General features: G+C 39.3%; 1 protein-coding gene across 1 annotated transcript; it reads left to right on the top strand.

Moving 5' to 3' along the window:
- The first annotated feature begins 568 nt into the window (after positions 1-568).
- On the top strand, positions 569-24,220 carry LOC115823804 (hepatocyte cell adhesion molecule-like). The gene is made up of 4 exons (XM_030787829.1): positions 569-593; positions 19,396-19,725; positions 21,509-21,811; positions 24,168-24,220. Exons 1-4 carry the CDS (start codon positions 569-571, stop codon positions 24,218-24,220), a joined length of 711 nt encoding a protein of 236 aa, XP_030643689.1.
- Positions 24,221-26,526: the final 2,306 nt, after the last annotated feature.

The following is a 26,526-nucleotide window of genomic DNA, read 5'->3' as shown; positions in this document are numbered from 1 at the left end:
TCTCCCCGTGTCTGTGTGGGTTTCCTCCGGGAGGTGAATTGGAGACACTAAATTGCCCCTAGGCATGAATGTGTGTTTGAGTGTGTTTGTCGGTGTGTGTCTGCTCTGCGATGGACTGGCGACCTGTCCGGGGTGTTTCCCCGCCTTTCGCCCTGTGAGTGCTGGGATGGGCTCCGGCACCCCCCTGCGACCCTAATCAGGATAAGCGGCTTAGATAGTGAGTGATGAGCGTTACGCATTTGACAGTATTTTGGGTGACTGGTTATTTGCTGTGCTTTAAAACAGAGTGTGTAGTTACCAGAGAACTGGAGAAACAGTTTCTCTCAAACCCAAAATTACAGAGATCTTGATCCCAATTCCTTTCAGTAGTTTATTTTTGACCCACGGCAAAGGGAAAACTAATAATAGAACCTGGGGAATGATAAGAACTGTGGATGTACAGATTTTAATTTAGTTTTTTCTTTTCTTTTCTTTTCTTTTTTTTTTTTTTTTAGAATTTCTTATATGGCCAATACTTTTGGCAGTGTTTATACTGGCTTTACTAATACTGGCACTTATCATATGGAGGATGAAGAGGAAGAGGCGATCTGAAGGTAAGTATTGAGCAACGACTACTCAAGTTTCACTTTTAATGGTCAGGGTGAAATTATCACGATAACAAATCACTGAGCACATACTTACTAACACTTCCTGTTTTCTTATTCATATAGAACTAACTGCAGAGCTGAATTATCGTACGGTTCATGCTTCAGAACATGCAACAAACGGTAAGATCGGTGTGTTTTGGCAATATGTACAATGATGCCCAGAATTAATCGTGTCGTTTACAAAACAACCATCAAATGGCACAACAGACGGGAAGTGGTAGGTTTAGGTCCAGGGTTGTGTCTTGGAATTCCCTGTTCACTTTGTAACGTGCTTAATCCCAACATCATTCTAGAAATGTGATGTTTGGAGAGAGAAATCAATATGTAAGGTGCTTAGCAAAATAAATGTATCCAAGATGAAATATGAGTGTATTTTTCGCATATTTTTTCAATATTCCTGTCTTTTTTCATGTTTAGGCTGAACAAGGAACAGATGAAGTCTCAGAAAAATTCTATTCAACTGTCAGAAGCTGACACTGAAATGCAAACTGTGTGTATTCATTTAATCAGTATTATCCATATAGCAAAATAGATCCCACATCATTTACTCCCATACATTACATCATAACTCTTTCAAATATCCTCACATTGGTCCTCCATTCTCTTCTCTCCTCTCTCACACACATGAGCCATGAGCATCTCTGTGTCCGAAATCACTCCCTGCTCACTATGTAGTGCACTATATAGTGCGTATGCCATTATGTAGTGCTGTCTGAATGTGTACTGAGAATTGTTATACCCTATATAGTGCACTCAAAGTATCCCAGAATGCATCGTGAACAACAGGGTACGGCTGACATAACCTACATCGATTGACTCCGACCATCATGCATTGCGGCCTGTCTCGTGAAATCAGGCGAGTCTTCACAGACCTATCAGATGCAGATGTTCTGGCGTTTGTTTTCGCGACAGAGATAAAACGTTACAAATATCCGGCGCATAATTGTGTAGCAGCGCAACTTCCAAATAGTGTCTGAAACGTATCAACAGCTGTCTGCCCGTATCCCCCTAGTGAGTGTTTCATGTACCAAACACTATGTACTGAGTAGGGAGTAGGGAGCAGTGAGTAGGAGTAGTGAGTGATTTCGGACACAGCACATGTTCTTACTCCTCTTATGTCCTCCCACACATGCTCACTGCTATAGGGAGAGGACCCAGTGGTTCACCTCAATATTAGACTTGAGCCACAAAGCATTTTTAGAGTTTATTAAGGAGTTTAATACAGTTTTTATGACGGCAGAGTGTGTTATAAGAGATGACATGAAGATTCAGACAGAAGAACAATCCAGATGAGTCCTCGTCTGCGGCCTCTTCAAATGTACGTCGTTTGCAAGTGCTTTCCTTTTATGTATCCGAGCACAAAAATATGCAGATATGGTCCTGTGTGTTGACACAAACTCTAGGTCAAATCAACCGTACTGGTATAAGACATAAATACACACTGACCTCTACTACCGTAACCTAAAACACTCATTCGCATTTCACATCTCTTATCTGTGTTGTTTCAAATTAAATTTAATTTTCGATTTATTATTTAGTTTTTTTTTACCTGTCCCATCTCGTTCTGCTTCACGTTTTTGTTGTTGATAATGGTAGTACTGTTTGTAAACCTGACCGTTTCCGTTCTAGAGTTAACATGTTGAGCATTCAAGTAGTTTTCAATACAAGTATTACCGCATTTATTTTACACCCAGTAATAATAGTTTTAACGACATGTGATGCTATACTCTATTCATTGTTCAAATGGTTTGATACATACTCTTACGCAATTCATTGTAAAATTATTTGAGGTATTTTGTATTTTATAACTGAATTTTGAAGTGCTGTTGCAATTTTGTGATTCAGAAGCTGTATACTGTTCTGTGTAGTATGTAATGAAAAATGTCAGAGTATGGAAGAGAGTCCATGTTACTACTGATGAAAGAAGAGGTTCTTATTATGGTCTGCCTCCCACCTCTGTCTCTCACCCTTCAATATTAAGAGTTTGATTTTAGAGATTTGATCCTTTTTATCGATGGGAATGGAATGGCAGAGGAAGAAGACAGGGGCAAGTTTCATCAAGTGTCTTCATAATTTCACCACACCACAAAGTCTTTTAAGATAGAAAGAGAAAATCCTCTGTGTGGTTGAAGCGCGTCACACAATCTTAGTCACTGCTTCTGGCCGTTTACCAGACCTGAACTGAACCTGTAGAGTAGATGACACTGCATGTTTAATGACCTGGCGTTTACAGGATGAACACTGTGAGGGCATAGCAAGTCGTAAAGATTTCAGGTGATCTTTTGTTTCTGTGTTTCACTGTGTTAGAAGAAACGTTAGAGCAGGAATTTGTGCTGTTCCCAGAGACAGCAGAGATATAAATAATTATTAAGGAAGTGGCATCACTACCACTTGCTGCCAGCACCCCCCCCCCCCCCCCCCCAAAAAAAAGATAAGAGAACCCACCTCCCAGTAAAAGGGTATCTGGGAAATGGAAATCCCCCCCCCCCCCCCCCTAGAATTTCCGTTATAAGATTTGATTTTACAAGCTGAGGAGCTAACTTGTTAGGCTTGTTATAGATACACATGATAGGTCAGTCACGTTTTATTTTGTAGACTTAATGAAACTCATCAGACCAGTAGTACTCTTTGGCATGTTCTCACACCCTGCTGCAAACTTAACACTGCACTACATTAGGGAGGGATGCATAACCTGGTAAAATGAATTGTCACATTTTAAGTCTGTATAAATGATAAAAAAAAAATAAAATAAAAAACAGACTTGTGGAACTCTCACATCTGCCTGTGGTGGATGCTAAAGATGATTTGGATTATTGTTTGTTCTGTTTATTTAATGCGTTTTTAATGTGTTTATATGTTATGTGCTGGACCACAAATTACCTCTTGGGGGACATTAAAGTTTTCTAAGTCTAAATCATTCAGAGACTTCAGTGAGATTTTTTTCCTTTATAATACCAACCCAACAACAGAGCATATCTGGACAGGCACAGAGAATGAGAATGTGAGGGAAGAAGATATGTTATTGTTATAGAGAGTTAAGACCATACACGCATTTATTTCAGGCACAGCAATCATATTAAAACATCATACACATAAAACGTTAAATGACTGACAAATAACTGGCCAATGATTTCAGCCCTTGTTACCTTGGCGTCTCATATGTTAGACTCTCAGATACATTTGCATAACATTTTGCATTTTGGATGATTAGAAATAATTAAATCCTTCTGTTTGATTCTCTTTTCTCTGTTTGTGCCAGCATCAGACATTGCATGTGGCTGTTGCACAGAAGAAACAATGAGACCATTGCTATTCGACAGTTAACATCTAACATCATTTCTCTGCCGAACAATATTGAAAGAAATCGGACCGGTCGTATTCCTCAGGCTTGTTTCAACACACTTTTCCTGTCACAAGGCATGGCGTGACAAAGCAAATGGGAACTTTATTTGCATTAACCCACTTTAGCTGTCGTGCTTCACTAACTATATGTGGTGATGTTCTTAATAAAAAAAAAGGTTTTTAATGCATGTCAGTGGTCTTTTAGAATTTTGAGAACCTAAGCATTTGAATAAAGCCTTTGTGTTAACGTTTTGTTGGCGGTATAGTCAGTGTGGACCAGCTTGTGTACATGCGTACGCATCGAGTTTTTCCGTGTTTGCAAAATTGTGTTGTGGATGAGCAAAGAGGGTGTGAGTGATGGTTAGTGGGTGGATGGGCCTTTTAGTGTAGCATGAATCTCTCATTCACGCTGAAACACACACACACACACACACACACACGCACCCTGACACGCCCTCATTCTTTACTACACTGAGTCCAGTCTTTGTAATGATCACTTGATAATGGAGCAGGTTTTAGCAGGAAAAGACTCTGACGGATTGAACTCAGACCCCCCCCCAAAAAAAGAAAAGAAAAAAAGATGTGGATATACAGGACTTAGCTACTTACCACGAGACAGCTGTAACCCATAACTAATTCGTGCATGTGCAAACTAGAGAGAGCTAACACATAATATGAAGACAAAAAGACTATATCGCCCTCTGGTGACAACCTGAGGTAATAGCTGCTGGACTCCCAAAACACCATAGCAAGCTGATCTTTATAGTGCCTCTCCAAATGGCATTGTGTTAGACCAGTCAACTACTGGAGCAGTGACACACAAAACCACAAGAGGATTATGAAAAAGGAGAAAAAAATATATTGTGCGAGAATAAATCATTGGATAAAGTACAATAAATATGAATGGAGGAAATAAAACAAACAAACAAAAGAAGCTTCGCTCCTACTTGGTTGCGTCATCTAAATTCTGAACAATTGCATTAACATTTAAAATACATATCAACATAAACACAGTTAAATATGAAACTGTTATTGAATATAACTCTACTATTAAATAAAAACGTTAAGAAATGCCAGTGATTCGTTTCAGTTCATGTGCACGGCCCATGTTTCTAGTCAGTTGCAGTAGTCTCGTCAGGCTTCTCCTCCGGGAGAGTCAAGACAGCACTCAAAGCAAAGTTCAGTGGGATGTCCTCAAGTCCGGACCTTCGAGAACATACTCATGGGCGGTTCGCCATCAAATGACCTGTCTTCGATGTCTCAGTGTACTTTAAAAACTGGTTAGACAACCCAGGTCATAAAAACTAGTGTTAATGTCAATAAAACAAAGTATTCCGAAATTACTTGAAAACTGGATAGTGAACTTCAGTTACTTCTCAATATAAACCGAACAATACTCAGAGACTCTAAACATATGATGCAGGATACGTTCTTTTTACGTCGGTTGAGACTATGACATTGCAGACAAGCATCGTAGGAAACGAAATATTACAAGTATGTTCACCCTGCTGTACGAGCTATCTTTTTTTTTTTTTAAATAGAACTCACAAAAATTCATAACATGTTAGTCATAAATTATTTGACACAAACAAAAGGGGAGGTACACGTCCAAGTCCAAGTGCACGGGAAAAAAATAAATCGCCGTCTTTCAAAAAAAGTGGTCGGCTTTTGGGTTTCGTGTCTTTTTTTTAATGTTTCTTTCGGTCCCCTTTGAGTGTCCTTTCTTCAACTCACTGGTTTTTATAATCGCCTCAGATCTATATTCACAAAAGCAGATTTTCGTTCTCACCACTGTTCTTCACAGCATTATTAATTAGTCAACCTATTAGATTTCAGTGATTAAGGGTGGGAATACAGCTAGTAACACTCGATCAAATTTTTGAGAACAGAGAGTTATCAGCACTGTGGCCAACACAAGCCCATATTTACTTTAGTCACACTTCTAATCAAATTTTATTCTGTTAGAATTTTTTATGGGATAATAAAATAGATCATTAAAGCATTTATAGCTTTATCGATCCAGACACAGATCTTAGTAATGTATTTATATGACCTGAGTTGCCTGTCACATCAGCCTTTTGTTCAGTTCGATTATAATGTACATCAACAATATGTCCGTTGTTACACAGTTGATGTCTCACAGGCAGATACTCCTGATGCATATTCATGTCCTCAGACAGTCCCGTACCGATATGAACTTCACTTCCTCCCGATTTAACCAGCATTTAATGATTTCACTTATTAGAGAAACACTAAAAAAATGACACATGAGGACAGTGTAAGATTTGGGATCAGGCAAGACCATGTAAAAAAAGCTGAAGGTTAGACGTGGACCTGCTTTGACATGTACAATACTTCTCTAGATTTGCTGTCTAACTTGTGTCAATGTTTCCCCCCCCCCCAATGTATATCTATGAATCCAGGACCATGGACAGCACCCAGCTGTCACTCTTCTGCTCTCAGAGGCAGTAAATCATTATCACAGACATTACATTTGTAGTGTTGTGTTACAGTAACAAGGTTCTTTTCAAATTTATGATAAATTACAGTGTTTAAATTTTTATGTTGAAAAAGAGGTCAAACATAGGATGTTTCCACTGTTGTGTCTGAATGTACATGACGGCAGTGTGGAGACAGAGGGACACACTGTCATTGTCTGGATGTGTTTGATCATGATCACGTTTCCTGCATTAGTACATTGCTGCTCCTAAAAGAGTTATGCCTTGTGATAGAATGCATGTGACGTATAGAACGTACGTGATAGAATCTGTGTTTTGTTCTCATTATGTTTTCATTTATTGTTTAGGATTTTACTTGTTTGGGTTGGATACATTCTATCATACATCCTATCACATGACAAGTTAAACTATATTTAAATCTAAGACTGTAGAAATAACTCATGATTGATTGCTTGATCGAAAAGTGATAAATACTTTTCTAATTATGAATCCTTTGGTTATAAAATTAAATACGAGTTCTGTGATAAACTATAACAATTATGACGAATGTGTGTTACTTCTCTCCTTTTGCATGAGGTAAATGTTTGCGGTCATTTAATTGACAACCTGTTTTATATTACTCGTCCTAACCCCTTAAGGGACCTTAAAGGTCCTGATAGTTTCATAAATTGATATCTATAGTACAGTAATTATTCCACCTCAGGGAAAAGTATAGAAATCTTAGTGCTGGGTCTTAGCCCCCTTCTGTGTCACAGGCCCTTCTTACGTCATCTTACTGAAACTTTTTAAATTGTTTGTTTGTTGATACACCTTCTGCATTGACCTGTGATTATTTTTTAACACGGTATTTGAGTTCATTGAATTAAACGTAATGAATGAAAGCCCCACTTTGGATTTGTGATTTTGTCAGCAGGAGGTGTTGTTTACATCAATGCTTAAAGCTTAGCGATATTTAAACGTTTCACAACCGTGAGACAAGAAGGCACTCTTCAGCTCAGCAATATAAATTGATCTGTTGTTTAAATAAACAAAGAGAACTGATACAATCAAGTAAGTTAGTTGAAAAGAAAAAGTTTAGGAATTTCTTGTCATTCACTATGATTCTTCGTTTGATTTGTTGCAGTTTTGAACAAGTAAATCCTTAGGATGTATATTAATTTAGAGGTCATGTACGTATCAGCCTATATATGTTTTTGGAAAATACCGGATGGTCTAACGCACAGTCTTAGCGAAACTATGATAGGTGAAATAATAAGATGACATTATGAAGTAATGCAACAGATGTGAAGAAGAGCCAGAGAGAACTGTCCTGGGTCTGAATTTTATGACGAGTCTCAGAATTGTCAAAGGAAGGAAAATTATGTTTGCAACAAACTGCTCACTGATCTTAAAGAACTGTTTTAATATATTCCATGGTATGAGACGTTACCAGTACCATAATTTGCACTATGTCGCCATCTATTGGGGATTTAAGCGTCATTGTTGTATTTAACTGTAAGGGGCTCTGTTAAACTATAGCCGTTGTCACATATGCGCTTATGTTCGAAGTTGCCCTTTCACACATGCAGGACACAGCAGCAGATAGTCCGAGTCATATGCTTTCACACATACTCAAAATACCCCGTTTGGTTTAGGAGAGGGGTGGCACCTGGGTAGAGCGTGCAGGAGGCAGGACATGACGCAAAAAGTACGAAAATCGCACTGTTTTGTTTACAACACATCGAAAAAAGCGGACCATCCTGCGATAGATGCTTCCGTTCTACGAATGCATTTGTTAAACGGACACCAACTGGTGACAACAGGGTGGATCTCTGGGCTTTGCAACTTTAGAGAAAGGATGAGAACCTACAGTTCAGTGAGATCTTTGTTAGTTTTTACAGTGACGCACTTCGAACGTAAGTTAAAATCTGAAAGTGACCTTTTGCGGTTTAATTTTTTTTATACATTGCGCATATTATTCTATGCTGTCTCCCCGATTCAACTCGCTGTACGGTCACTCAGATGCTCTCCCTCCTTTGCGGATTATTTCGGTTTGTAAAGAGTGAAAACTGTTGTCGTTCCTGAACCCATTGTAAGGAAGAACTAACTTCAGGCTATGAGATTTGTTTTGTAGAATTCTAAAGTTTGTGACTTTACGAAACATTAGTGTAGTAATCTTACGTGTAGTTATCTTCTTTTATAAACAGCATGTGTACTCACAGTTGATAGAGAATACTGTGATTTATTTTAGCGGCAGCAGGGTAATTTGATTAATGAATGTTTAGCTCTGCGACCGTTTGGGGGCGCTGTATGCCAGTCTGTTAATCTGCGTTTTCCTACCGTTTGTGGTTTCTTCTGAAGATGAAATGCTCTGTGGTCTTGTTTGCCTGTCTAGAAGTATACTTTCAAACTGGTTGTCAAATACTTTACTCGTATTTTAGGATGCACCGAATATCTTTTACCTGCCTCTATGTATTGAAGTAACTGTAGAAGTCTTCACGCATTTTATCTTCAGTTACCACACCTATTGTTCCATTTCAAAGTTTAAAACGTGATAAATACCGTGATAGAGGTTACATACTTTATGCTCTGGCAAAGTTGTCAGAATTACAGAAACACCGTAAGATCTGCACTTCACTCTCGATGATACATAAGGTTGTGCAAATAATATGCTGTCCATAGTCACTGTTGTTAAGAATGACCACCAATGACAAAGCCATAGATGCTCACACTGTCAGTGCAAATGTCTGTCATTTACAGACTCCTTTGACCCTCAGATTGGAGAGGAAAGAGATAAAAAAGCTGGATTGCTTGACTTCTGCCATTAGATTATCAGAACTCTTCTACAGATCTTCCTCTACAGATAAGACAATCTCCTTTTTTTTCCTCATGTGTGAGTGTGAGAGAGATGACTGTGATCTCTCTGAAATGAAAAAAGACAGACTCGTGTATGGACAGCTATGAATCTGAAAGCAGTTGTTTGGTGGAAGAAAATCAGGGGCTAAGATGTTTACGTCATGTATGCGGTTGCCATGGCAAAGCATAAGGCAGCTTTATAGTCTCTCCAGTAAATAAGGAACAAAAGGCACTGATTCAGTGATATCAGCTGTCTGACATTTCATCAAAATCCATTTCCCGTAAATTCAGCAGCTATCAGATTGCTTACGATAACTGCCTGGGAACAAGAGAGAGAGAGACAGAGAGACAGACAGAGACAGGGAAAATCCAGTATGGAGTAACTAAAAGGAGAGGGGAGGAGGCCCAGTGATAAACACACAGTGTAATCTACACAAAGACCACGTCTATCTGAGTCAGCTGACCCATACAGGTGCCTCATACTCCATCTGGCAGTTATTTGCACAATGCACACTGACTGAATGAACCTTTATAATGGCTGTTAAAAGGAACAAACATGGGCGAGGGGGAGGGGGGGGGGGGTTAAGTGGCAGAACAAAAATAATAGCATTTGAATTCTGGATAAACCGGCTTTAAATTAGAAAGAGATCGCATCGTCACTTCCCTCATGCATATTATTAACGATTGTCTGTGACTGTTTTATCATAATTCATGAGGTTTATAGGAGTCCCATTGTCCAGACAGATGAAGTCGTTATGCTATGAGGAAGTGAAACGTGATATGGGGTAATAAGGAGACTTAAACCACAAAAGGCTGTAACTGAAAGTACATGACACAAGCATTTGAAAGTCTTAAGCTCCAAACTGTTTTGAGTATGAAAATAATAGAATCAGACACGATTAAGAACACCTACATATGAACTGGATTGATATCATTTATTATTTCATAAATAAACAAGCCTACGTTAGCAATGTAAACTCTGTAGGGATTAACAGAACCTGTCTAAATGAACTCATTCATGGGTTAAGGTTAGCACAAGCACAATATGAAAGGACACAAAAACAGAGACAGACTGACTCACCACAGAACATGATGTGTCTGGTTTGTAATGAGCTCTCAGGAGACATGGATTCAACACAGACTTGTAACTATAGGAGTCTGATTTTGATGGAATCACCCAGTTTCACATGAGATCATAAATCACGAGCACAATACCAAGTATCCCTGGTTTCTGTTCCCACACTGTCTGAGGTGGTATAAGAACGCGATTTTTGCCTATTGTGGATTTCTGTAAAAATGACACAAATTAAAGTTGACCCATTTTGTCTGTTATCCCAAAACATTTTTTCTATTTTGGCTTAAAGCTAAAAAATGTTTGCTTATGTTTGAATCCTTAAGATCAGCAGTCACATGAAAACCTCATCTGTAGAGTTTATTTAAGGTAAAAACATGAAGGTAAATTGATAACAAATTCATGAATGATATCTCTGAAATACAAAGATGGATATGAAATAATAAGATGATGCTAAAGCCAATCACAAACTCCTTGTGGAACAGTAAGAAAGCCTTTAGGCTTATGTGTATGCTGTGTATGCTTATGGGAAGAAATTCAGCTGAATGTTGTAAACCAATAAAAGATTCTATCTTTCAAAACACAACAGAACACTGCACATAAGGATCGCGTGTGTGTGTGTTCATCTCCAGAAACAAGACAGGACATGACAAATGCATTTTTGGAGGTATTTGTAAATAATACTCTTAGCTAAAACTCTTCAGTTTTTTTTATTCTTTGGCCATGGCCTGGTGCATAAAATTTGTCCCAATAACAGTTAGCATTCTTACAAACATCCCCATAGAGGCTACTTAGTGTATACCACGTTTAAAATGGATATAGCTGTCACACCACAGAGATTCTGTATAGTCCTTAAAGCTACTGTTCACACTAGTTTCAAGAACACCTGGTCTCTGATTCATCTTCAGTGTGGTTTGTGGACAGTGAATGACCCCATGGATACAGTTGTGAGTTGAGTGAACACAATTCTTGATAAAAGAGTGATAAAGTTCACCTGTAACTGTGGTTGGCTGTCACTTAAAAGTTGAGGTCACTTAAAAGTTGAGGTCACAGAGGTGTCATTCTGAACTGGATTTCTATCTGCCCCACAGGTCAAGCGGATGTGTGCTGTTGTATTCTGAGAAGTGAAGTGGACCCGGAATATGTGGTGATGTAAAAAAAAAAACTTGCATGAAAAATACCTCGTGCTAGTACTCTGTGAGATAAATCAGATGTGTGCTAAACTCTCGTGGTTCAGACCTGTCTCTTTTGTATGAAAATCACAGACATCTGAATTTAGCTCCAGTAATGGTTGCATGTGCCCAGACAGTTTGCTTGTGGTTTGTATGTACAAAGGGAAAGCAGATGAAAGAGCCAGATCTGGGGGTGGGTGGGTGGGAGGGGTAAGATGCCACTGCAACAAACACCAAACACCTTCAGTGATTTCAAACCCCAGTGTAAGTAACAGATGTTGAATTCTGGTAGTAATAAAGTCAAATCTTTTCACCCTTTCGTGTCTGTTTCTAAATTCTAAATAGACAGAGTGGAAGAATGGAAAAGAAAGAGTGGAAAAACAAGAGGGAAAAAGTGTGCTATGTATGCGGTTATATGACCACTGCAGCACCCTCACATGCAAAGCGTTTAAGGAGGCAGGGTCGATAGCTGTGAGTGGCCTATTTAGGCCGTACACAGGGGGGTGTAAATAAAGCCTATGTGGTTTATGTGCTATAGTTTCTGTGGAACATAAGCTGCAGTAGCGTGTGAGAAAATGACAAAGCCAGAGACATGTGGTGGGGGGCTTTGTTTGTGTGGTGCACTGAAGGAGGGGGGGCTATGCACAGAGATGAAAAACATCAGCGGCCTGACTCACTCTGACCACAGTCAGAGAGCATGCACAAAGAGCATGACAAGGACTCAGTATCTCAACATTTAAACAGGTGGCTCTGTGTTAAACAACAGAGAACAGGTCTATCATCTCCGGAAAAAAAAGAACTGAATCTCTTTTGTGATTGAGGCAATATGACCACTAATTGTACCAAAAGGTCAAAGGTCAGTGGGGTTTTTGTGAAAAAAGTATCTCTGATTAAGCGTCCCTGTGATATGTGATATGAGAGTATATCACAGAAACTTATTTTGTTTTATGCTGTGATAAGCAGTAACCTAACTCAGCCACCATTTCACAGACTCATCCATGCACACCTTGTCTTTAGATGGCAAGACCTTTGATTTTTCAGTTCCATCAACTGTTCTTCCATAAAACAGACTGTTGACTAATGGCCCTCCATCACAGCTGTTGACACAAAACCACGATGAGAGTGCCTACTTTATCAGTGCTGAGTTAACTAATTGTCTGCGTTGTTGGGCAACATGGATATTAGACATTGTTGACATGACCTCACAAACCTCATAGCCACAACCTTTACCCAGAAGTAAGCAGGCTAGCCCAGCTAGCATGTCAGGCTCCCTTACCAATGAGTGTCTGTGATTGTAAATTGCAAATGAACAGAAATAACTGTTATCTCCCTTTTTCCCTCCCTTTCCCCCCTCCCTTTTCTCTGAAACTGTTGGACAACACAAGACTGATGCATTTTTTTTTCACCTGTCTCTCATATTTGTGTTCTACTCTGAAAGAAAAGAGTTAGAAAACAACTAGCCAGATGGTGGATGTACATATAGAAACCTGAAAGTGGTTGCTAAGATACAGTAAACACAGCTATCAGCTGGCTCTCTGGAAACAGATGAAAAAACAGAAAGAGAACAATCGATGAGAACCGTTTACAGGCATAGCGTATGCCTCTGTTTCTAACAGCTGACGGTAAAGTGTGTTGAGTATTCACCCTCGGCGTTGGCAGTGGGTCTCAGTCTCTCAGTCAAACAGGAAGTGATGGAACAAACAGAAACAGGGAGGGGGGCTTACAGGTTCAGCGGCAGAGTGAAACACACTTTGTTTTTTTGGTGTTTTGGGGTTTTTTTGTGAAGAGAGCTGAAGGACGTGTGAAAAGCCAATGCCAATGCTAAATGAAGTAAATTTGACCGTTTTTTTGAGACAGTTTTACTGTCTTTGAGTGTGACTGAATTGTCATGTCATGTGCAGTTAAATGATTCTGTCTTCGTTGGGCTGTGAGGAAGTGAACCATCTGTAAGGAAGTAAAGGTTTATAGAAGGACCAATAAAGAAGTAACTGGAAAAAAAAACAATTACACAAACAATCAAACTATCATACCATCAGTTTCAACTATGGAAACAAGAGAGTTGGTTAGGATACAGCAAACTGTACATCAATATGGTAGATATCTGTATGTTGCATTTAAACTTCACCAGTCTAAATATTTAGTGAATCACACAGTTGGGGAGGGGTGGGAGTTTCTGAGAGTAAATTATCCAGGAGAGTTCAGTATTACACACCGGGTCATGGAAAATGGTGTAAACCACTGCACAATGACTGGGTTTTAACATCTTCTGATCTCAGAGGAATGGAATGGTGGGGAGACCCAAGCCAGACACTGACTCACCACAGATGCAGAGGTGTCATATAAACTGAATTTAAAGAGAGAAAATCCCTTAAACTATCCCTAAAACTGTCTACAGAAAGTAAGAATTCAAATGTGGCATTTCTGCTTCATTACTGCACTTACATAGTGTATTTCAGGATTAGAACTTTGAGCAAGTATCAACAATTCTTGCAACTTTCACTTTACATTCAGCTCCGTCTGTAAAGAAATGATTTAATCTTTACTCCAGTACATTTCTACAGATAACTCTTGTTTTGTGTTACTTGTCTTGTCTTGGCTTGTCTTGTGTTATAGAAATGTACTAGCTTTTTGATAGAATAGTGCTGCACCACCTCTGCCCACCACAGATTACTGGATGCGCGTGAGGTCTGATAAGGGGTGAGATTACACCAAACTGGTTCAAATCATAACTAGATACAACTGATAGTGAACCACTTCATAACCACATTGACTTTCCTGGGCATGGTGTGAGAAGTGTCAAACTGGGCCATGCTAGCAACTAGTGTGATAACGTGACGTGGGCAGAGAGAGTGTGAGAAAATGACAAAGCCTCAACTTGACTACGAGAACTGGTACTACTGATGAAGACTGTGGGGCCTTATTGAAAGAAATGTTTACTTTTGTTGATATACATGGACTTTGATGTTTGATATTATCACCGTTGTGTCTTCCCTCCAGGCTATGTCTTGTTTAGCAATTAATGAATAATACGTGAAAAACTTGGATGATGTACGAGATCACAGATATGAATGAGAATTCAGTTACACCCACAGTAAGCTGCATGTAGTGCACTCCCTGTGAACCATACACAGATTCTACTGCAAAGATCATAGTTTGTAATTTTTGAAGACAAAACTGTGGCCTAAACCATTCCAGTTACGTGTGAGTCATGTATGTACATAAGAAATGGAGGGAAACTCCTAGTCATTACAGATGATACAGTTAGGCATGTCACTGATGGTGTTTATCCAAGATTTCAAAGGTAATAAATAGCTTATGGGGACATTATTGGGTGTAACCACAGGGGATTTGGAGCACCTGACTGTTGATATGAAAGTTAGAAAAGCCGTTAAAACCTTAATAAACCCTCCAGTCTTTCTCATGTTTATGAAACAGTGGTGACAAGGAGTGCAGGCCAGGTGTGTTCAGTCAACTATTATCCATAAACATCAAAACATAACCATGTCCTGAAGGAATCATAATGCAGTGCATCAGCGTCACTGAAAATTACATAAAGAAAAGCAAAATTAGTAAACTGTATTAAAATCTGGACATGAAATGAGAGGACCTGAGAAGGCTCACGATGAGGGTGGAGAAAAAAAAAAACAGCAGGTGTTTGTGAGGCTGCAGGAAACATGATATTTATATAACAGCAATTATTTTATAACTGAATGACCTTTGACCAGCCAGTGGGACTTCCCCATTATGCTGGGTTCTTTCCAGTTGTGCGTCTCACCTGTCAGAGGGAAATAAAATACAGTATGCATATTCATCTTTCTCACATCACTTCATCTCATTATGGTCATATATTGTCATACTGATGTGTCCTACAGTTAAAATGAGGAGATGGAAAGGTGTGAGAAAAATACAAATGGGTGATCACTCTATAACTATAATGGTGTATGATGTGGTCTGTCTGGTGTATGAGGCTGACGTCATGTCCTTATTTTTACGACAAGTTCTGCCATATGTTTATGTTCTCATATAATATCTAATTTGCTGTGTAGACATAGGACAGTGAGTTGTTTAACCAAAACAGTATCTGTTATGGTGAAGAGCAAAGTTCAGTTAGATTTTGACAACCATAATATGGGAGATGAAAACAGCTGGAACCAGTTGGGGACTCAGAACCTCGGGTTCATGTGTAACAGACCTGCTCCAAGATGAACCTTTGAAATTAGGAGATTAAAAATCAGAGAAGGCCGTTTGAGACAGTGGGAGAGAAAGAAACAGGGAGAAAAATGGAGAGGAGGGCCAGTGATACAGAATCATTCCTGTCCTCAAAATTACTTTTCATAATTTACCAACCCTAAACCTAACCCTAACCCTAACTATGCCCTACCTCCTCCTCTGTATGGACACAGCTGAGACAATGCACTTTATTCACACTCTGTGAATCCAGAATGTGAGAATTCACTGACGTTGATGTGTTCACAGTGGTCTCTGTATCTGTCTCTGTCTTTCTGTTTAACAGGATGTGGTCAGGCGTATGGGGGGGTGGGGGGTGAGGGGGGGGGGGGGTGGACTTCACTTGCAAAGTGCAATCCAAAGTGGAAATATCTTGGTATGGAAATAAAAAGTCTCCAGCTATAAATAAAGCAAAGTTCATTGTTCTGTTTTCAATTTATCTGATGTGCATGTGCATGTGCATATGGGTTATGTGGTTTCATGACAACTTGAACATCACTGATGAGAACTGTTTAGACTGGAGGTGACTGGCATCACTAATGAGACCTGTGACTGGCAGACAGATCCACCACTTACTGATGATCTGAATTGTCTCAAACATTAGCAGTTGAAGGTTTGAGTAATAATCTGTAATAATCTACCCGGCTCATCATAGCATTTCAGCTACATCTCTTCATCAGTGTTTTTTTAATAATCTGATGTTGTATAGAGGGGAGGCCATTGCCTTGTATTGCATTTGCATGATATTAACACATATCTTTCAACATGTAACGGAGCTGGTTCTTTGTTTTACTGACAAAACTGTATTTAAAAAATTAGTAGCATGTGTTTGAAAAACTCTTAAGTCTAGAATGTCACTAGTAAAGAATTTAGCCCTCCAGGTTTGTGCAGTTTAGAATTAAAAATGAGCAGTTAAAAACTGAAAGCACTAAAGCCCTGGATTTGTCTGTGTAATTCTAGACCAGAGGTCACACCATTACATTTTAGCCTCATTTGCAGACAGTGTATGTGATTGGTCTGATATAAAAGACTAACATTATCAGTGGAAATTACGTGATGAACAACACTGATGTTATTCAGCGTTCCCTTAAATTTGACACGTGTCAGCAGTTTCACAGCTTCTGTTTCTGTTTCTTTTTATTCTTTGTTCTTCTTTGTGCTAGTGACTGTGACAGAAGACTGAACAGCTCCACTGATTATAATTAAGTGTGAGGGGAACTGTTTGTGGGCGAAGGAGACATTTTCTGGAGATCTGTCTGACCTGTTGTGATCTGACTTTTGTTTGTGCGCTCACGTGTGTGTGTGTGTGTGTGTGTGTGTGTGTGTGCATATGTGAAAGACAGAGAAAGAGCGAGAGAGACACAGAGACAGAGAGAGATGCATGTTTCAGGGGGACAGATGAAGGCTCTCAAACTAAACAACAATACAACTTAAAAAGTGGCAGACAAAGTCAGAGTGCTAAGACCACTCAGTGTAAAGTCTACACATGTAACTCTGCAGAGACAGCCTGGTACCTGTGGGTGTTCTATTTAAATTTAGGTCAGTACACTGTGGCATGTGTACAGTGTATGTGGTTTCTGTGAATGGAAATGAAGCAGTAAAGGCATGTTTATGACAGATGAGTCTGTATGTGTGTGGTTTATGGGGAAGATCATCTCACAGACAAACAGAAAACCTGATCAAATTGATACCCTCTGTCTGAGACCCCTCTTATACAGTTCCCAGGTTAAATTGGGACTAAAATAATTAATTATACGGTCGCTTCAACCAATTCAAGCTTTTTAAATGTAGATAGCTGTATGTTACTTGTTTGTCTTGCAACAGCTGTAACGGCTCAGATTTCCTGTCTTCAGACTGACGCTGATCAACATTATGTGTGTCTGATACTGGCATATGCAACCCCTGACTGGGATTGTCCCTATAGACCAGTAGACTGCTCTTCTGGAACAAGTAAAAAATGGGTGTGGAATGCGTCCAAACATGAGCATGGATTCCGTCCAAAAAATGTAACACTAGACAGAAGATACACAGTCTGTCCTGAGGTCTTCTATGTTCTGAATCTGGGCCATTTGTCTATGAGGTGTACAAACCTGTGCTTGGTCATTGTAAGACATCCAGTTAGAGGATGGATCCTGCCCTTGTGTGACAATATTTCAGGACAATCCAGAGGAGCCTTCAATAAACCTGCCATCCAAAGACATCTCACACAGAGGTACCTGATATTGCACCCCCTACCTCACTAAACTCTTAAATGTAAACAGATTTTAAATTGCACCTTCTGCTACTTTAGCATAATGGATCATATTGATTGTAGGACTGGTAAAAAACAAACAAACTTCAGCTGTCAACTCTTTGATTAAAAACCTACATTACTGCTGCAAATCAAAGGGAAGTGAAAAGAAATTAATTGAAATAAGCGAAGTGAAATACTGCTATTTGATGGAAATCTGCAAAACCGGTAGAACACGTTTTCTTTCACTGTAAAATTGTCCTGAATGTCTAGTTTATTATAGTTATAGTGAGAAAAAGACACCAGCCCTTTTCGACGTGAAGAGTAAAATATAAAAGAACTGTGGGGATACCAAAAACAACTTTCAGATCCAGCCCCTTTTGGACAGCGTCCATTCAAACGCTAACGTGCCTCTTCATCTTTCTGACATGCACGTATTTTTCAGTGTCCTCAAATGGGGGGGTTTAGATTAGTCGGTCTCAACAGGTTTCTCTTGATGGCGGTGCGCTAACTTCAGTTATTCAATACAAAAATGTGATTAACCCAATCATGTCGCATTTTAAAGATGAGACGTAACTATATTTTCATTGGATATCGTCTACATGCTCTCATTTGGACATATTTTCTCCTTTCGCTCGGTAAGTTGTCAGTCTGATTTGTTGTACAGAAGTCAGTTCTTTCGTCTGTCTCCCGCTTGGATTTCGCAGCATGCGTGTGTTCAACAAATCTCATTTAAGCATTCTGAAAAGCTTAAACAGTTGAGATGTAATTTTTTCCCCTCATAATTACTTCATAACTTCTCAAAGAAAACCATGGGACTGATTACATTTTTTACATAGTTTAAACAAACAAACAAACAAAAAAACCCCAGATCTTTTTTGTCGTCACTTTTATTGTCATTGATAGTTTTCACTGTCAACGCGACGGCCAAGTGCGGTGCTTCAGAGCGTGGAAAAATGATCTGAAAAAATGGTTTCCAGGCATAGATGGACTCTGTGTAGATTTTTATTAATAGTTACATGAAAAAACACTTTTAATCCTAAACGAGTAAAGTGAAAACACTTTATGTAAACATTTTCACCCTTTGAATGAAATGCCTGTTTTGTTCCATGCCTCCAATACAGAGCAGAACATGGTACACCATCACAGTCTCACACCATGTTTATACCTCTGTGTCCCAACATCATCTATTGTTTTTGTATACGGGGCAACACTAGTGTCTCCCTAATTAAGAATATTACCACTTTTGCTTGTCCTATAACAGCATTAAAACAATGCTATTCCTCCATCTGTTTTTACCATGCACACTGTGATTATAGTTCAGTGTTTCGTTTATTTATTCAATTGCTATAGGTGATGAAACTATATTGTCTGAAGCCTAATATTAAAGATGCATGTTTGTAATTCACAGATGTGCTGGGAGTTACTGTGGATGAGGAGAAGACAGTGAGAGAGGGAGAGACTGTTACTCTACACACTGGTTTTACTGGACTACAGAGTGATGTTCAGATACAGTGGTTTCATGGCTCTGTTGGTCCAGACACAATAATAGCTCAGAGTCAGGTCGTCAGAGGAGAGATTATAACAGATTACAGTGATAGATTCAGAGACAGACTGCAGCTGGACAGACAGACTGGATCTCTCACCATCAGGAACATCAGCACCACAGACTCTGGAGTTTATAGAGTACAAATCATCAGTGGAAAACTTTCAGAGAAGACTTTCAGTGTCACTGTCTATGGTGAGTTTGTTCTGTTTAATTTATTACACCTTACAGCTTCTCTTCCTACTGTCTCATGTGAAATAAATGAGTTAGTTTGCCATATAGGGGGCGCCTGCAAGATTTCATCTTAGGGTACGCACGCACGCTCGCACACACAAATAGAGCGAGCCCAGAGTGAGAAACGCCACTGACATGCATTCATGTATAATTAAATCTGGCCTGCCTATCTGAAGTTTACTTTCCATCTCCCGATCGTATCGAATTGTTTGAGCACTTCCTTACTGTCTGTTTTCATGTCAGGATGAATGTACATTAAGGCAAGTTCAGTGAGTCTGCTGTCTTTAATCGTGCTGCGTCAATAAGTCCTTCGACGCCTCACCCTGCGCTCACACCTGCAGCGACTTTTTGTCGCCAAGTAGCTGTATCCTGTATCGCTATCGCTTGCAGGCGCCTATCTGTTGCTTGCAGCCAGCTTGTGTGCGTTGCTAACGTAGTTTTGAAGAAGTGGGCTACAAATGTACTGACAGGAGATGCATAAATTTAAAAAAGTATATACTAATAAATATTATAAATATATATGTTGTATTTATTTATATGCTATATTTACACCGTCTTTGCTATATTCATCATGGAGTTGTATGTTTATTTCGTGAAAGCAGACCCATTAATATATCGCCCAATGTATGCATAAACAAATAAGATTTTGGAGGCAATTAATTTTCCTGTAAATAGTGTGATCTTGCTTCAAACACTGCCGTTTCACCATGAACCGCAAATAGCATTCGCAATCGCCGCTATAAATGCGCGAAGACAACGTTGGGAATGCTAACATAGGAACTAGGCGACTAGTCGCGCCGTGTCGCCCAGCGACCAGTGGAAATGAATGACTTCCTGATGCGTTGTGGCGTGTTGTCGCTTCCTCTGTGAGCGCAGAGTGCTGAATGCGTGCTCGGATCATCCGTCGAAGATGAGGTTGTTTCGCCATAGGTAAAACTGTGAACTAAAATTTTCCCAAATTCATTGGTCAGTTCAGTTTCCTAAGCATTATTGCCTTCTCTTTTGGACGCGTCCATTGTCCCTCCGCGATGTTTCGGCAGGTAAACAAGAGGAGCATTTTTACTAATAAATGATTAACGTGGAGCGCTCACAAATCGGGAATCTCTCGGTATGGACTGTGCGTACAGCCGTACAGCTGCAGGCGCCCGTGGATCCTTAACCAGCAGTTGAACTGGTTTGCAAATCGACTGAAGCGTGTTTCTTTTCAGCTCTGGACTCTGATCCCATTGTCCTGATCGACTGGTCAGCACTTCCTCATTCTAAGTCTGATTAAAGGTGTGCACATTAATGGAAGAAAAATTATGATAATGCAAGAATGGAAAGCATATCCCATAGAGTTTATTAATAAGCAAAAGACAGTGTTTTCTCTCTTTCCATCCTAACAAAGATGCAAACATTTGGGAGCTGCTTCAGGAGCAGTCAGTTGTGCTCTTTTGATTTCCTGTACTCTCTCTGAAGAGAAATGATCTTATTTTTACCTAAATAAGTAGCCAGGGTTTCTGCCTTAACTGAAAAGTGTTCCCACTTCCTAAAAGGCATGTAAAGTAATCATGGGGTAAAGGAATAAAGAGTAATTCTTACTGTAAACTAATGAATCCGTTAAAAACATTCAATGGTACTGTCCAAGCTGGTACACACTGTGCATGGTTGATATGTATGAAAATTGTTTATGCATGATTTGTTTATACATAATCATTTAAACACACATTACATTAATTATCAATGCATATTCTATTTCTACCAGCTACTGTTCCTGCTCCTCACATTAGAGTCAAACTGCAGAGTCGTCAGACTGCAGCTGTCAGTGGATCATCTGGTCCAAAGTGTTCAGTGGAGTGTTCAGTGGAGAATGGGAGAGATGTGACTCTGTCCTGGTACAAAGGGAAAGAGATACTGAACCAGACCAGCAGCCCTGATCTCAGCACCACCCTCTCTCTTCCTCTGAAGATAGAAGATCAGGACAACAACATCTACAGCTGTGTAGCTGCTAACCCAGTCAGTCAGCAGACAGCACGACTCAAGAAAGAACTATGTCCTCACAGCCCTGGTAAGTCAGATGTGACCTTATTGTTTATCATTAGTCTGTGTAAGATCTTCACGTTTGTTCACTGTGTACTGTGTAGCTGCTAACCCAGTTAACACATGAACAATACAATGTAACATTACTCAGCCCCGTTGCACACTTGACAGTATTTTGGTAAGATCTTCATTTTTGACTTGTTGTTTAAAAAAGAGTGTGTTGTTACCAGAGAATTTTAGAAACATTTTAACTCAAAATTACAGAGACCTTGATTCCATTCCTTTCCATGCTTTATTTTTGACCCACAACAAAGGGAAAATAAATACAGTCTGGTAAATGACAGGAACTGAGAACATACAGATTTCACTGCTGTTGTTTTTTCCCTTTTTAGCTGAAGATCCTCCAGGAAAACCGCTTATATGGACAATATCTCTCACATTGCTTATATTGACTTTACTAATACTGGCATTTTGGATATGGAGGATGAAGAGGAAGAGGCGATCTGAAGGTAAGAATTGAGCAGTGACCACTCAAACTTCCATTGGGTCAGGTGAAATTATTATGGGTACAAAGCATAACACATACTTACTGACACTTCCTGTTTTCATATTTATATAGAACACACTGAGGAGCTGAATTATTGTGTGGTTCAAGCTTCAACTCAGAACATACCTCAAATGGTAAGATCTGTGTGTTTTGGTAATATGTACAGTAATGCCTAAAATTGATCACATCCTTTAATAAACAACAGTCAAATGGTTCAGTAGACTGCAGGTTGTTCGTTTAGGTCCAGGGTCATGACTGGGAATTCCCTGCACTTAGTGAGGGCTTCATCCCAGTATCACTCTAGAAATGTGATGTTAGAGGAAGAAAATTAATGTATAAGGTTCTCAGCAGAATAAATATATCTTAGATGAATTCTAAAATGTATTTTTCTCATATTTTTTCAATATTCCTGTCTTTTTTATGTTTAGGTTGAACAAGGAACAGATGAAGCCTCAGAGATATTCTATTCAACTATCAGAAGCTTACACTGACATGCAAACTGTGTGTATTCATTTATACTGCATTATGATTATTTACTCCCATACATTATCATAACTCTGTACTGTAACTGTACTCCCATTGTTCCTCCATTGTCTTCTGTCCTCTCCCACACATGGACCATGAGGATGTTCTCATTCTTATGTCCTCATCACACACACACACTGTTGTAGAGAGTGGACTTGGTGATTCACTTCACTTCGCTTCACTCGAAGACTTGAGCTACTAAACATTTTTAGACTTCATTAGGAATACAGTTTAATACAGTTTAATACAGTTTAATACATTTTATGACAGCAGAGTTAACATAAGGGATCACATGAGGATTCAGACTTAGGCTGAGCAACCTAAATTGTTCAAAAGAATGCATTTTTGTTTTTATACCAAAGCACACAAACATGCAGATACGGTCCTATGCATTTACACAAATTCTGGCTCAAGTCAACTGTACAGGAATAAGCCATACATGCACATCAAGACCTACTACTGTAACATAAAGCACTCATTCACATTTCCAGTAAGTATCTGTCTCTGTTTCAAATTAAATCTACATTTTCCTCGTTATCCTCTAAGTAAATGTTCAGTTACTTCACGCTCTTTACACTTGATATCATTTCGATTCTTACCTGCACCATCTTGTTCTGCCCTCATGATTCTGATGTTGATAATGGTAGGACTGCTTGTAAATGTGACAATTTCTATTTTACAGTTAACATATTGAGGAATTACATAGCTTTTAAAAGGATTGCATAATTCATTTCACACAGAAATAATAGCTTTAACAACATGTGATGCTGTAGTCTGTTAATTAATTGCTCAAACAGTTTGTTGAATGCTGTTCTGCATTTCATAGTGAAGTCACTTAACCTGTTGTTTGGTACAAAGTTGTATTTTGTAACTGTATTTTGAAGTTATTTTTCAGTTTTGTGACTCAGAGGGTCTAAACAATGTGCTGTTTTGTATTTAATGAAAATGTCAGAATATGGAAGAGAGTCCATGTTGGTATTAAAGAAAGAATTTTGTTTTCTCTCTTATTGTTTTCTCTTTTCCTCTTCTGTCTGTTCACCACCCACATCACCCCTCACTATTACGAGTGTGATTTTAGACATATGATCTCATGCACTGGCAGGATATTCCTCTGTAATGGAAGCACAGAAGAAGCCAGGGGCAAGTCTCATCATGTTTCATTGTGGTCAGATCACAAAGTCTTGTCTTGTTCAGGCATGTCACATAATCTCAGTCACTGCTTCTAGCAAAGTTTACCAGACCTGAAATGAACCTGTAATGTTTTATTTTACCCTCAATATCTTACTCTCCCCTCAATGTTTCACTGTATTAGAGGAAGCTTTAGAGCAGGAGTTTGTGCTGTTCCCAGAGTCTGTAGGGATGTAAATCATTATTAAAAGGAGAGACATCCTACTGTTAAAAGAGTATCCATAGTCATCAAACCCCCATCCCCCTTCACACCCAAAAAGAAAAGAATAACAAACAAAACAAACAAAAGAACCACTCCCAGTAAAACATATAAGGGTGTATTCCCATATTAAAAGGGTATCAGGGAAATTCCTCTAAAATTTCAGTTATAGGATTAGTTTTTTTCGGTTACTTGTTAGACTTGTTACAGGAATGCGTGACAGTTTGGCCACATTATATGTTGTGGACTGAATAAAACTCATCAGACCTGTAGTTCTCTTTGGCATGTTTCCGTGTCCTTTTCCTCATGCAAACTTAGCACTGTTCTATGTAAAAGAAGGATATATAGCCTGCTGAAATGAACTGTTGTAATATTTTAAGCGTGTATAAATGATAAATACAGACATGTGGAACAGTCGAGTCCACCTTATTCAGGGACGTCAATGAAATTTTTCTCCCCTACAGTACTAACCTGACAACAGAACATGCCTGGACAGGCACAGACAATGTGAGTGTCGAAGATATTCCCAGAGAGTTAAGACCAAACACACACTTTTGTCAGGCACATCAATCATATTAAAACATCATAGAAATAAAACGGTAAATGACTGACAAATAACTGGCAAATGATTTCAGCCCTTGTTACCATGGCGTTTCATATGTTAGACTCTCAGATACATCTGCATAACATTTTACATTTTGGAGAATTAGAAATAATTAGATCCTTCTCTCTGATTCTCTTTTCTCTGTGCTCGTATCAGAATTGTATGTGACTGTGACAGTATCTCAGACATCATCGTCTCATTTTGAAACAGTATTGAAAGAGACCAGACCAGTAGTTCTCCTCAGGCTTGTTTCAACACACTTTTCCTGTCAGTAAACATGGTGTGAGAAAAGAAACGTTAACCTACTTAAGCTAGTGTGATTTACTAACTAAAAGGTCTTTAATGCATTTCAAAACAATTTAAGCTCCAGTATAGTGTCGAGGCCTATGAGTAAGGGCTAAGTATTACATCTGTTTAAAGTGCAAGCAATAAGAGTGAGAGTGAGTGTGAGTTTCTTTCAAGACAGAGGCAGGAGAGTAAGGCGTGTTAGGGTGTTAGGGTGTTAGGTGAGTTAGGAGAGGAGGTGCTCTCGGAAAAGATGGGTCTTCAAGAGGTTTTTGAAGATAGAGAGGGACGCCCCTGCTCTGATGGTAGCTGGTAGCTTGTTCCACCATCGGGGAACCATAAACGAAAACAGTCTGGACTGAGATTGCCTTGTGTGTGGGGATGGCAATGCCAGATGATGTTCGTTGGAGGAGTGCAGTGGGCAAGAGGGAGCATAAGCCTGTATTAGTGAGTTTCAGTAGATGGGTGGGTACAACGCAGAGTCCAGTCTTTCTGATAGTTACATGATAATGGAGCAAATTTGAACAGAGAAAGAACATGATGGATTGAGCTCAGATCCAGAAACAAAACAAAAAAAAATATTGGGAGCCAGGCTCAAACACAGAATCTAAAATTAAAAGTATGTATTTACATTGGACACAGAGAACATCACAATGAACATGAAATTTGAAATGTCACTTAACCCATCTCCCTGTCCACTGTTGCCCTCTAGTGATGAAAACAATGACACCCCCAGAATAAACTAAATGTTGTTCATACACATACCATGTGACACAATTCAACAATTAGACTTGAGCCACTTTGTATCGGCTGGGTAACCATGGATACGTTCCTGCATGTGCTCTCGTAGAAAAAGAAGAGTGCTTTCAGGGCAGCAGGCACCCCAAAATCAACAGTGAATGATGGAAAAGAATATTTTAGGTTAACCTAACACTAGAGGGAGTCATGGTCCTTTAGAGCAGGGGTGGGCAAATCCAGTCCTGGAGGGCCGGTGTCCTGCCGGTTTTTGTTTTCACCTCTTAGCTACCTGTTGATTTTCACTTTGAAAACCAGTGTGCATGCTCTTCAGCCAATCAGAGACTGTATTTAGTTGGTCGACAAGAAAAACAGCAGGACCATGGCCCTCCAGGACCAGATTTGCCCACCCCTGCTTTCGAGGATGCCCCTGTCTGTTGTCATTTAGCGGAAGTGTCTTAATATTTTCTATATCTAAGCCCGGCCTTTCCTATTCTACTTTTCCTTGACTTGGAATTGTTACTTTTAAGTTCTGCTTTTTTGTTGTATCTCAATTCTGTATTAATCCATGACACAGAGCTTGAACTTTGACTACAGCTTTCGTGTTTTGGACTACTGCCTGATTTCAGACTGAATCTTGTGCCAGAGTTTTAGCCAAGA

The sequence above is a fragment of the Chanos chanos genome, chromosome 11, assembly GCF_902362185.1.
Source record: "Chanos chanos chromosome 11, fChaCha1.1, whole genome shotgun sequence".
In the NCBI taxonomy this organism is placed as follows: Eukaryota; Metazoa; Chordata; class Actinopteri; order Gonorynchiformes; family Chanidae; genus Chanos; species Chanos chanos.
The sequence above is the reverse complement of the archived record's forward strand: the minus strand, read 5'-3'. Positions and strand labels throughout refer to the sequence as shown.